We start from the raw sequence: 11,759 nt of genomic DNA on the forward strand, positions 1-11,759 counted from the left end.
CACGCCCAACAGAAAACTTTGCAACCCCTCAATATATCATCACTTACTGCATCCCGCGTACGTGAGATCACCCCTGATATACAAGCAAGAGCGGTTGGCGCTAACCCACCTCTCTTCAACTTAAGAGTACAGTCGCGGGGCCCCATTGAAAAGAGCGACAAAAAAAGAATAGGTATTGTGTCACAAGGCAAACACGATAGTAATGCAGTAACCCTCTGTAATACCTTGTACATGCAGCGAGGGACAACTCTTGACACCACGCGAGAGCAACATTGTCTTCTTCTAGGGCAAGTCTGCACTGTGGCACAGACCTGGCACGCAGCCCACATTGTGTGTCTCGCTTAGCATGGGGCGCTCCAGCCACTCTGCAACAGGCTGTTCTCACAAGGGGTCCAAACCCCTTTTATGGAATTTCCTTCCTAGTGTACAGCTGTGCGAGCAGCATGGACCTCCCCGCCTCACCCCACGACCGCTGCAGCAGGGGCGTGCTCCTCTTGCTCGCTCGCAAAGTCATATTTGTTGCCCGAGCTGGGCCCCTCTGCGCCCAGCTTCAGGCCGTCAGTGGGCTCCCCCTGGCGGCGCAGCTCATCGAGCAGGGCAGCCTTGGACGTGAACAGCCGCGCGCCAGTCTTATTGACCACACCCTCCTCATCCAGCAGCACATACTTGAACGCTCCATCCGCGTCAGGGGTCTGTCACCACAAAAAATACCGCCGTCAGGATTTCAGGTGCCCATGCATGCACATGAAACCGCGGACCACAGTGACAGGCTCCCAGGAACTTGTTGCTCAGCGAGGAAGCCTCTGCAGAGGTGCATTTGATTGCAAGGGCAAGGGCAGCAAGAAGAGCAAGTTATAGAACGCGCCACCATGCACATGCTCCTGATGTCCCAACTGCATCCACATCTGCCTCTGCAAGCCTACCAAGCAGGCCTGGGAATCAAAACTTTCCACAACTGCAGGGAGACACCCCAGTCACACAGCAGGGAACCATAACCACCCAGGCCAACGAGTGCAGCAGTGAAGTGATATTACACAGCTGACAGACTGCTACATTAAAGAAACAAATGGCGAGCATGGCGAGACCCACCTCGTACATGACGGGCTGCAGCAGCCCCTCCATGATGGAGCGCAGGCCGCGAGCGCCGGTGCCCCTCTCCAGGGCGGCGCGGGCGATGGCGCGCGTGGCGGTTTGCGTCAGGTGCAGCCCCACGCTGCTCATACCAAACATGGCCTCGTACTGGCGCGACAGCGCGTTGCGCGGCCGAGTCAGCACCTCCATCAGCTCATCCTCTGTCAGCGCCTGTGACAGCCACCACTTACATTTCATGCACCATGTAATATCAGATAATGCCCATATCTCAAAGGATTAGACAGAAACCATTCCCCAGAGTCAGGCAACGATTTCTTAGTAGTTGGAAGGCCCAGCGGCTGTGCTAGCCACCACTTGATCCTCATCTGCCAGTGACTTAGCTGCCTTTGTGTGCTGAACCATGACACATCTGAAGACCCCTCTTCACTGCGATTGCAAGGAGGTATCTGATTTGACAATGTTGGATTCTCAGAGTCAGGCAAGAATTATCAATGCATCGGATGGCCATGGGGGAACCTTGCAGCAAAGATGGCACCTTCGGGAACATTAGACAACCTGCAAGATACAACTCTCCATTTCGAAACGCTCAAGGCCCTCAGGAGTGTGTCATTACTGTGTCATAACAGTGATTGGCAGTGTGTTTTGTATCCAGCTACCAAAGCTGCAGAAGTCATGTGCCCACCTGCAGGCTGGAGATGATGGGGAAGCGGCCCACAAATTCGGGGATGAGGCCGTACTGGATCAGGTCGGTTTGCTCCACTTGTTTCAACACATTGGATGACACCTTGGGCTGCCCGAAGCCTTGAATCTTGGCCCTGCAGAAAGACAGGCAACAAATCTTCAAAAGGCTGTTCGTTGATAAAGAAGAAATGTTGAGAAATTTTATAAAAAAGAAATGCCAGAAGATGGTTTTTAAAAGGCTCCCTTTCCATGTAGAAATGCCAGGGAAGACTTATGAGCACTCTGCACGACTGAGTGTTCTTACAATATCAAATGACATCGGGCAGGGGCGTAAGATGGACCCACCTGACTGGGTTACCAAAGCCAATGGATGACATGGCGGTCCGCTCTGCCACCTGGCGATCCAGGCCAATGAAGGCACCACCGCAAATGAAAAGGATGTCCTTGGTGTCCACCTGAGCTGAGCACGGAGACCTTGAGTACCTCACAACTGCGCCATGTGCACATGCGTACACAGCTGACAGAGCACCAGTATTGAGCTGACACAGCACCGGGTATTGAGCAAGACACTCAGAAGGGAAACAATCGTGTTTGCTCGGTCGCAGAAGGGGCAACCAGCAGGAGTCTGCTTGACAGCCTAAGCAACAGTGAAGCTGGAGGGTTAAGACAGGGCAGCGCACCTGCAGGAAGTCGCCGCGGGGGTTCTTGCGGCCGCCTTTTTCGGGGACGTTCATGACGGTGCCCTCCAGCATCTTGAGCAGCGCCTGCTGCACCCCCTCCCCGCTCACATCGCGCGTGATGCTGATGTTCTCGCTCTTCTTCACTATCTTGTCCACCTGCGCACCAACCCCGTGACAACATCACACCACTGCATGGTACTCAACTCCCAAGGATACAGGATAGTGTCACAGCATCTACTTCATGTTTTCCTGCGTGAACAACTGACTAGACATAGCCACAGCAAGAGTAATGCTTATCCATGGAAGTTCAGCTTGTTGTCAGACTCATCAATTCAGGCTCGTTGGGCAGCAGGCGGGCAGCAAGTTTTCAGGAGGTGCTGCATGCAAAGACAATAAGTAGGTCCAGGTGGGTGGGGTGCGCGCCTCGTCGATGTACACGATGCCGCGCTGGGCGACCTGCAGGTTGTAGGAGCAGCTCTGCAGCAGCTTGTACAGGATGGACTCCACGTCGTCGCCCACGTAGCCGGCCTGGGTCAGCGTCGTCGCGTCTGCCATCGCAAAGGGCACCTCCACCAGACGCGCCAACGTCTTGGCCAGCAGCGTCTTGCCAGTGCCTGCAAACCCGCCACTTGCTAAATGTCTTGTTCCTGTTACTCTTGTTTGATGGATGGAACCCATCCATTTAGCTCACTGCTTAATGCTGCACTGCTGGGCTCACAGTATGATGGATGGAGCATACAGCAGGCTCACGAGATGGCTCAGCCATCCTGTATGATGGATGGCCCATTGCTTTAACTTGCTTCATAATGTATGGGCCTGTGGTGAGAAGCTGGATAGAAGCTGAGCAGAACATTTCCAAGTGAAATCCCCAAGTTCAGTGTAGGTCCTCTTTCTCTTCTCTTAATGGAAGGAAGTCTTTTTTTGATTTCACAATGATGTCCGGCATGACAAGCACCAACACCTCATGCAACTCATAGATTGGTGGATGCACATAAGGGACTGTGAAGATGTTCCCAAAGACTTACAGGGGCCAAGGTTCAGAACTAGTGTGTCGCGGCACAGGCGAAGAGCACAACAGGTTGTAAGGAGATACGGGCGCAGGAGGGGTGGATAACGCACCTGTGGGTCCCAGCAGGAGCACGTTGCTCTTCTCCAGCTCCACCTCGTGGTCGCCGCTGCTGCTGAAGAGGTCGGAGGGGTCGCCACTATCACCGGCGCCCGCAAGACCGGCCAGCGATGGGCCCTGGTCAATGCAGGGGTAGCCGTGACCATCCCTTGAAACCACACACAGCACCATTAGTTAGTCCGCACAGGGAGTGCAGAAGGAGCTTGTGGTGAGGTGCTTCATTCTGTGCAGACATGCATCACAATTGCATTGAAAGACATGTTCTTCAGTGACCGCTTCAGATCATTGCTGCTTGCATGTCACTGCTCGGGTACAATATCTGCCTGACAGCTTCATGTGGCACAGATGGTAGGACTCCTGGTGGGTTCAATCTAGGCTGCATATTTTCTAGGCAGGCCATCACTACATGGACAATTTGGCTTGGCGGAGTGCAGGAGCTCACCCCCAGGCGTCCATTTGGCCCTGTGAGGATCCCCCGATGGCGGCAGGGTAGGTGGCAGCCTGCGCGCGGCGGCCCAGGGAGGGGTCCCCATGCGCGGCGGGGGGCCCCGGCGGCCGCTCCCCTGACAGCGCATCGGCGGCGGCCGTTGCGTCGTCGGTGGCGGCCGCATCGCGGATGCGCGCGGCCGCGTCGACCGCCACCTGCCTCTCCTGCGCCCTCTTGCGCCGCTGCTCCTCGTGCGCCACGCGCATGTAGTGGTTGTACACAGCCACTGCCAGTGTCTGGCAGCAACCATCCAGCACATTATTCAGGGCTCTGACAAGCTTCGCTAAAATGTACGCCCTGCCCCTTCCTTTCGTAGCAACGCTGCAACCCACTTTTTGAGCCCTTGTAAATCTCAGAGAGAGTTTCCGCACTTGACTGAAAAGGTAGTGCACACCTGTGTGCATTGAGCGACATCGCATGCAGCCATGCAGGGGCGGTAATTGTGCGCACCTTCTTGGTGGCTTCCTGACCGACAATGAATTTGTCGAGCGCCGCCACGATCTTTCTGGGCGTCGGCACCTTGGAAGGGTCCCACAGCCGGTAGCTGCCCTCAGCCGTGGAGCTGGTGCTGCCGCCAAACGATGGGACCGCATCCAGAGGCTGCTGACCAATGTGGCCCTGCACACAACACCACCGCCTGAAGTGCAGAACGCAGCTGGTATTCAATACCGATTTCCCAAATTTATTACTTGGTAGAGAGAGGGCAATTTGAGAGCTGTCACAGACCTGGGATGCCTGGTAGCTGGCAGCATGCCCCTTCTGTGCTGAGTCTGCTCCTCCCATGCCTCTTGGCATGTTGCCTCCGTCCGCACCAGAGCCAGTGGCACGGGTGGTCCTCACCGCCCTCATTTCAGGTGCCACCATTTTCTGCAGTGATCAGCTTCGGTCATTGGTGGCACTCCTTCATTGATGACAGTTCAAGCCTAACAGGGAAGAGGGGTTGCCTTTGGTTATTTATTAGCAACACTTATGCTGCCACATGCAATTCCTCGCACCTTGCAACTTGAGCACCACATAAAGTGCTCATCATCTACCTGCTGTTCTCCAGAAACCTGCACGCAAAACAGCGCACTCAATGGAACAACTCTGGGATATGACTCTTTTAAGGCCCTACTCATAAACAACTACATTACAGCTGGTAATGCGCATTAGCACTTGGACAGCAGCAGCGTGCACAATTGAACTAATCATATGCCTGTCAGGACACAGGTTATTGCTAGCACAGGCTCTTCATTGCGCACCGCAGTGGAAAGAATTGCGTGATTTTTGCTCGCCCTGGAAACTGCCACTGAGCAATGTGGGCACAGGCAAGCATCTTTCCCAATTGAGGTACTCTGCTTTTTCATGACGGATGATTGGCTCCATGTGCTCGCGCTGCGGGGTAACAATGATCCGAACTCCTACAGCAGAAACGGAGTTTAGGTTTGAAGCAGGGATCAGGAAAGGGCTATCATATACGCAAACAAGGTTACCAATCGTTGAAAACTGACACACTTACACAGGAAGCGAAAAGAGCATTTGCCTGCTGCAAGGGGGATGCAGGTCTCCAAGATGTGCACTGCTCGTTTGCTGGGCAGACAGTGCAGGCCTGCTGGAACGGACGGATGTATCGGCACCAATACCTTGCTGCTAATCTAGGACTTCCCATAAGAACAGGATACAGATCTGACACGGATTAACGGATAACTTCAAAGTGGATATGTAATCGTGTTGGTCTTTTATGTTGAGTTGATTTGCATCGTCTTGGAATCCTCTCACGATCGTACTGGGATTTCAACGGCGGACAAGGTTGGTACGCCCAGGCTTTACGACAGCAACGCAAAGGCCAAGGCCACGCAAGAGCCTTGTAATATCTCGGCACGTGGGGATCAGAAAATGCACGTGCGAGAATCTGCTTCTGAGAGTGCTCAGCAAATGCCAATGCTATTGTTTATAATGCACTTTTAGAACTGGTGGCGCCCGCATTTCTTGTCCCTTTCCAACCGATCTTTGGCATAGCGATGGAACTTGGGATGGCGGTCTTGGATCGTTCACTTTCAAGTCGATTTTAATAGAACAATGCTTCCTACATAGACATAAATCATCTATAGAAATGAATGACAATGTCAGCGTTCGCAGAACTAGCCGAATCAGAAGGGCACCTGCGAGACTGGTTCCTGGGAATGGGGAAGGCCTGAAACCGACTGGATCACATTCCTCAGAGTCAGATAATGATGGGAACGATGTTGAACAGTCAGCTGAAACACGCGAAGGTGGAGAGGCTACTCAGTCCACGGAAAGCCAATCCTCTCATTCCTCTGATGACGAGGATGGAGACCCTCCCAGTAGTCCTCGATCACGACAGAGGAGGGCAGTAATGAAGTCCAGCAGACCAAAAAGCAGCAGGCGCCTGACCCAAGGCAGAGCAGTAAGCACGGCCAAGAGACAACGTCGTGCTTCAGCTAGCTGCTCTGGCGATGCTCGGCAGGCCGATGCAGGCTCGCAAGGCCCTAGCTTCCAGGAGCTGCCAAAGGCTGCAATCTCTGCCGTGACAGCAGCTCTTCTGCCACCTAATTTCCCAGCCAGCAATCTTGTCTCGTATGTCATCTCCCTTGTGAACCAACAGAGAAGCTGATTCCTCTTGCAGCATGATCATGTAATTATTCTAGAAGGGACGCCACTGACGATACTACTGCGTTTGCAGGCTGCCTCTCTTTCAGGAGAAGTCAGGGGAGCTCGTTGGGGAGATTGGCAGACAAGTAGGAATGGAGGAGGTGCGCGCATAGTCCACATTAAATCTCGCGGATGAGCAAACTTGCGCAGGTCATCAAGTCGACTTTTCTTGACACAATCTGGTATTGATTATGCATGGGCTGAACCTGACGGTTGTGCCTGCGTGCAGGGTGCTGATGCTGACATCAGTGTGGAAGAATTGCAGCTGCCTTGCCATCCCCACTCAGCACAGTCCAGGGGGGACCTTGCTGCCTCATGCAGCAATGCGTCACACATACCTTTTGACCAACAGCTTGAATTGGCAGGACAGGTTGGTACTTCTGATGGGCCGAACAAATTGCATTTCAGTCTTCACTTCTGAAAATGCATGAAGGGATTGATCTGGATGGCGAGTACAATTTGTGCAGCTTTTGAAATTGTGGAATTCAATGTGAAGCCAAATGATGGTGCACAGGTGCTCAAGGCGCTAGGCAAGCGGCTGGAGTCGAAGAAAGGGCATGCCAGGTTGCGGTTCAGAGAGCAGCGGCCGCCGCAGCACCTCAGCGCAAGCAGTGAGCGAGACACGGGACAACGCCTCTCAGACGATGAGATCCTCCTGACTGTGGGCATCCTGCGCTACGGGCATTCCAACCGTCTGCAGGTCTTGCTCATGGCTCATCCCCCCACTCCTGCAACTCATGGTCAATCTATTCTGCCACTGAGGGCAATCGCGCAGCTGCTGTCTGTCGTCCCAGCAGCACTCATGGCGCCGTGAACTGCAGGGTGATGCCTGCAGGAGCTCGTTGTGGCAGGCAGTCAGCGGATGACAGATCTGCGCGATGCGCTGGCCTGCCCTGCAGACATCAATCTGAGGGCGCTGGGCATGGCAGTGCCCTCAGCCTACTTCTACATCGAGGGCACATTCTACAATGACCTGCGCGCCGCTGGCAGCCTGGACTATTCTGAGCCCATCATCAGCTTCTGCCAGCAGAACAGCCTGCTGCCCCCAGCAGCTGAAGAGGCTGACGCTGAAGCCAGGCAGAGAGGCGATGCAGACCAGGAAGGTCGGTATGGGCCTCTCGAATATAGCGCAAGTCTTGATTGTGGTTGTATTCTTCATGCAGCCCTTTTGTGACCCTGCACTTGGCGTGAGTTTTGCTGATGGGACGGATTGTCAGGGGAACCACAGTAAGCATGCCTGGCTGAAGCTCAGGCTGCACATGCATGCAGGAAGCCGTGATGAAGCACCACAGGCGTCCTACAAGAGGGAGGACATGCACAGCACGCGCTTCATGGACCTCGTAAATCTGCGTGTGGGCTCCTTTCCTGGCTACGTCTTCTGCCACCAAGGCTGCTGCGAGCATGCCCTCTACTTCAAAGATGTCCGGCGCATTCACCCTGATGACTCCCACAGCCTCTCTGACTACCCCATACCGGTGTACCAGGTAAGGACTCCCTTCCACCCCATCAGCGCCTGTACAGTCATCGGATACGGCATCCTGCAATGAACTAAAAAATCAGGCTGTGCGATGTGACAGCAGTGCTATGCTTAATCTTCAGGACATGCAGCAAGCGTCTGAGGTACATGATGAAGTGACAGGTGCAATTCTACTCAAAAGATAAAACGTGCTGCGCAGGCACAGTTTAGGCGACAGAGGTGCAGTTTGTGTGCGACCAGATTTGCGGTGAAGGTCACCTACGAGGATGAGCACGCTCCAGAGTCGCCGGCGTTCTGGTGCATTGAGTGCTATCAAGCCATGCATTACGATGGCTCTGGAAAACTGAAGTACCAGCACAAAGTGTTCCCGTACCAAGTGAACTGACCTTCTGTAATGCTGTTGGTGCCCACCTAGTATTGCCCAATTGATGCCCATGTTGCAAAAAAAATTCGAAGGAATAACTTGGTTCTGTGTGCTTATCAAGAGATCACCACTATATTTTCTGTCCACATCACTACCTTCTGCCTCGAGTAACGAACACTTTTCTCAAATGGACATGCAAACCTGTGCCATTCTTAGAATCTATTCAAGGCTGCCTAAATCAGATCCCTACTTCATGCAGATTAACAACGTTGTAGTCAGCAGGAGGACTCCTTTGAAGATACTCTTGGGCTGATCAATACACTGAATTTACTGATGCAATGCACGAGCAATCTGACAATCACAATCACACTGTGTACATACTCGGGTGCCCTGTGTGCGCTTCAATTTTGCTGCTCACAGTCTCTGTTCATACATAGTCCTCATGGAAGGAGATACCACAGCAAAGAGATGAGAGTGCCGTTGATCTCTACTTTACATGCTCCAGGCCATCATCCTTCTTGGCGATCTGGTGAGCTCTGCTGATTGATGAGATCCTCCAATTCGCGCTCCATGGAATTTGCCGCATCCACTCTGTTGTTCTTGCGATGCTCCAAGATCCGCATGTGCAGCTGCATGAAGGGATGGTCACGGATGCGCGCTGCACAGCCATTCACACAATATGTTCGACACCCATATGGCTGCTGTGCATGCACAACTGACATGCACGCATTGCGCCAGACGAGACAAGTCCACATAAGAATCGAGGAAGATGAGGCCGACACTAGGGCAGAGCGGGCACCAAACATTGGTATACGTGGGCTTCTGGTGCCGGATTGCCAAGCAAATGGAGGGGCAGATGCGCACCTGCTGTTGCATAATCCTCTTCATGGAGCGCGACTCCCATCTCACGCTTCAGCCGCTTCAAGGGCTCTGGCTCATCTCCCCTGTCAAAGGCAGCAAGCTTGTTCGTCACTCAAAACTGCTGCAAATCGTCCCAGCAATATTTTTCGTGCATGCAAACGATTCTGTTGCACTGTGTCCCAGCAGAAATCTCCATGCATGCAGACGAAGTGGTGGGATGGGGACTATACCTGATGCTTGTCAGAGGATTTGTGACAGCCTCTTCAGTAGCGATGACAATGGAGTCGGGGCTTCCAGACTGCTTCATCATCTTCAGAGGCATTGCGTTGTCTTCCCAAACTGACTTCCGTACGAAAACAGGGCATCTTGACTGCACCCCCAACAATAAGGAAACATCATTGAACCTCACTTCTGAAATTCCACCAGATTAACCAACAAAGCAAGGTCAGGTGGATCATTGCCAGTATTACAAATACCCACAAATTATCAGACATAAAGCGGCAGCATTCTGCCGAACAGTGCAGCATGCCAGAAGGGTCACCTTGAGGGCCAGCCAGCAGCCATCGCTGGGGCGGCAGTCACAGTCCCACACCAGATTTCCAGTGTCAGCATCGCCAAAGAAGAGGCGCCCAATGTATGTGCTGTCACGCAGCTCTGTTATCGCCACTCTCAGCACCTTCCAGTCGCGCTTGCTGATTTCCTGCCCCCTTTGCAGCACCTGTATCTCCAGCAAACGTCAGCATCCGGCAAAAGTACGCCGCGTACCATGCATGCAAGAGAACGCCGCGCCGTGAATGCCCTGCAGGTCTAAAGAAACTTTGAGTGTGAAGAGCACCTGCCACAAGAGATCCAGGGCCATTGGTCGATCGCGCTTGTGGTCCTCCAGAATTGAAGCCACGCTGATGAGCGTGTCACCTCCCACAGCAAGGACCAGGGCTGAGGCTCCTGGTTCCATTCTTCTGTCAGAGTCCCGCATCAAAACCAGGTGCCCCGATATCGGCTTCGTCTGGCTGACAATCACTTGCATGTTCACACTGCGCAGGCACACCGCGCCATTTCAAGTGTCGGACATTTCGTTTCATTCCAAGGAAACTAATGGCACCGTCTAGGACAGGGTTGCCAACAAGAGACAGAGGTCTATTCTTGGGGGCAAGATGAGCACCTGTAGTAGTCCCCCTCGTCAAAAGAATACGGTTGGAATCCTGCACGCATTTGCATCAGTGCAAATGAGGCAAATTGAGAGGGTCTTTCTGCTGCTCAGCACCTGGTGCTTGGCCTCTGAATGCGAGAAAAGTGTACGTGAAGGCAATAAAACATCTGTTAAATCCCTTTCCTATTGTATTACAGGTGTACACTACAAGATCCTGATAAGAAGGTGCTCCTGTAAGCCAACACTTTTGATACAACTGGCATGCGTGAGAACCCTTCCAAAAGATTACCTGCTGCGCACACTGTGGAATGATTCCTGCCACTTGGCTGCTTGAAGCCGATTGACCTGAACCAGATTGGGGTGGTTACACCTCTGCTCGTCACGTCTTGAGCATGAGCGAGCCCGATGCTCGATGATGTTGAAGAGCCCAAGCCCCTCTTGTGCCGTGGCTGTATCATTCGGCACGCTAGCGTGGATTTTCCCAGCAAATTGCAAGACACAGGACATTCCCTAACACATTGTGCCAACCTTTCCATCTTTCAGAGTCCAGATGCTGGCATACACATCGAAGTCACACCTCGAACGGAACTTAATGCTCGATCTCGCAGGATTCCTTGTGGAAGACACTAGCGCAGGATTGCAATATGCATACACGACTGTCAGGTCCCATTAACTGATCTTGTCGAGTGATGTGTCTCGATGAGTCAGCGCTGGGTCCTTGCCAAGGAAATGGGCTTCAATTTGCAGAGAGCTGTCGACGACACTAGATCATAACATCCTGCCTGAAAACTCAAGCTTGAAAGAAATCGCCATCTTATCTGCCCATCGTCTGATTGATCCTCGCTTCAGCTTGCTTAGCTTTCACATCAGATCAGTCAAGCATCAAACTTCTCTAGACGAACGTTTTCAACGAGCTGTACGAGTCCTATTGGTTAAGATTTCATCTGGCTTATCTGGACAAATCAGTGCATTGCGATGGGGCAAACTCAGAGCAGAGTGGGAGACGACTCCCAGCCTGAAGAACGCATCGAATCTGGTGTCAGGGTGAGGACAGATGCCCATGTAGCACAACTGTTCCAATATGATGGAAAGCTTAAAGAACGTGTTCTACAATCCAGGTGGACAACTATCCAGATTTGCTTCCAAATGGATATCTTGCTGGCTGCAGCCAGAACTGACACTAATGCGC

The 11,759-nt window shown here is 52.8% G+C and overlaps 3 protein-coding genes across 3 annotated transcripts; 1 reads left to right on the plus strand and 2 right to left on the minus strand.

Annotated features, from left to right (window-relative positions):
* Positions 1-939: 939 nt before the first annotated feature.
* On the minus strand, positions 940-5,849 carry COCSUDRAFT_28587 (ClpX, ATPase regulatory subunit; the record flags this gene model as incomplete). Its single annotated transcript, XM_005648536.1, has 12 exons — positions 5,589-5,849; positions 5,308-5,466; positions 5,062-5,118; positions 4,793-4,933; positions 4,517-4,684; positions 4,222-4,302; positions 3,573-3,615; positions 2,892-3,067; positions 2,454-2,609; positions 2,119-2,228; positions 1,775-1,907; positions 940-1,302 (listed from the first exon to the last, which is right to left on the minus strand). Exons 1-12 carry the CDS (start codon positions 5,712-5,714, stop codon positions 940-942), a joined length of 1,713 nt encoding a protein of 570 aa, XP_005648593.1. The 5' UTR covers positions 5,715-5,849.
* A 961-nt stretch (positions 5,850-6,810) lies between these two features.
* On the plus strand, positions 6,811-8,580 carry COCSUDRAFT_62573 (hypothetical protein; the record flags this gene model as incomplete). Its single annotated transcript, XM_005648537.1, has 5 exons — positions 6,811-6,819; positions 7,233-7,418; positions 7,554-7,821; positions 7,988-8,202; positions 8,395-8,580. 5 exons carry the CDS (start codon positions 6,811-6,813, stop codon positions 8,578-8,580), a joined length of 864 nt encoding a protein of 287 aa, XP_005648594.1.
* A 488-nt stretch (positions 8,581-9,068) lies between these two features.
* COCSUDRAFT_62574 (hypothetical protein) lies at positions 9,069-10,375 on the minus strand (the record flags this gene model as incomplete). The annotated part of the gene is made up of 5 exons (XM_005648538.1): positions 9,069-9,217; positions 9,424-9,503; positions 9,651-9,730; positions 9,962-10,138; positions 10,256-10,375. 5 exons carry the CDS (start codon positions 10,373-10,375, stop codon positions 9,069-9,071), a joined length of 606 nt encoding a protein of 201 aa, XP_005648595.1.
* Between the last annotated feature and the right edge of the window lie 1,384 nt (positions 10,376-11,759).

Source organism: Coccomyxa subellipsoidea (genome assembly GCF_000258705.1).
Source record: "Coccomyxa subellipsoidea C-169, whole genome shotgun sequence".
NCBI lineage: Eukaryota > Viridiplantae > Chlorophyta > Trebouxiophyceae > Coccomyxaceae > Coccomyxa > Coccomyxa subellipsoidea.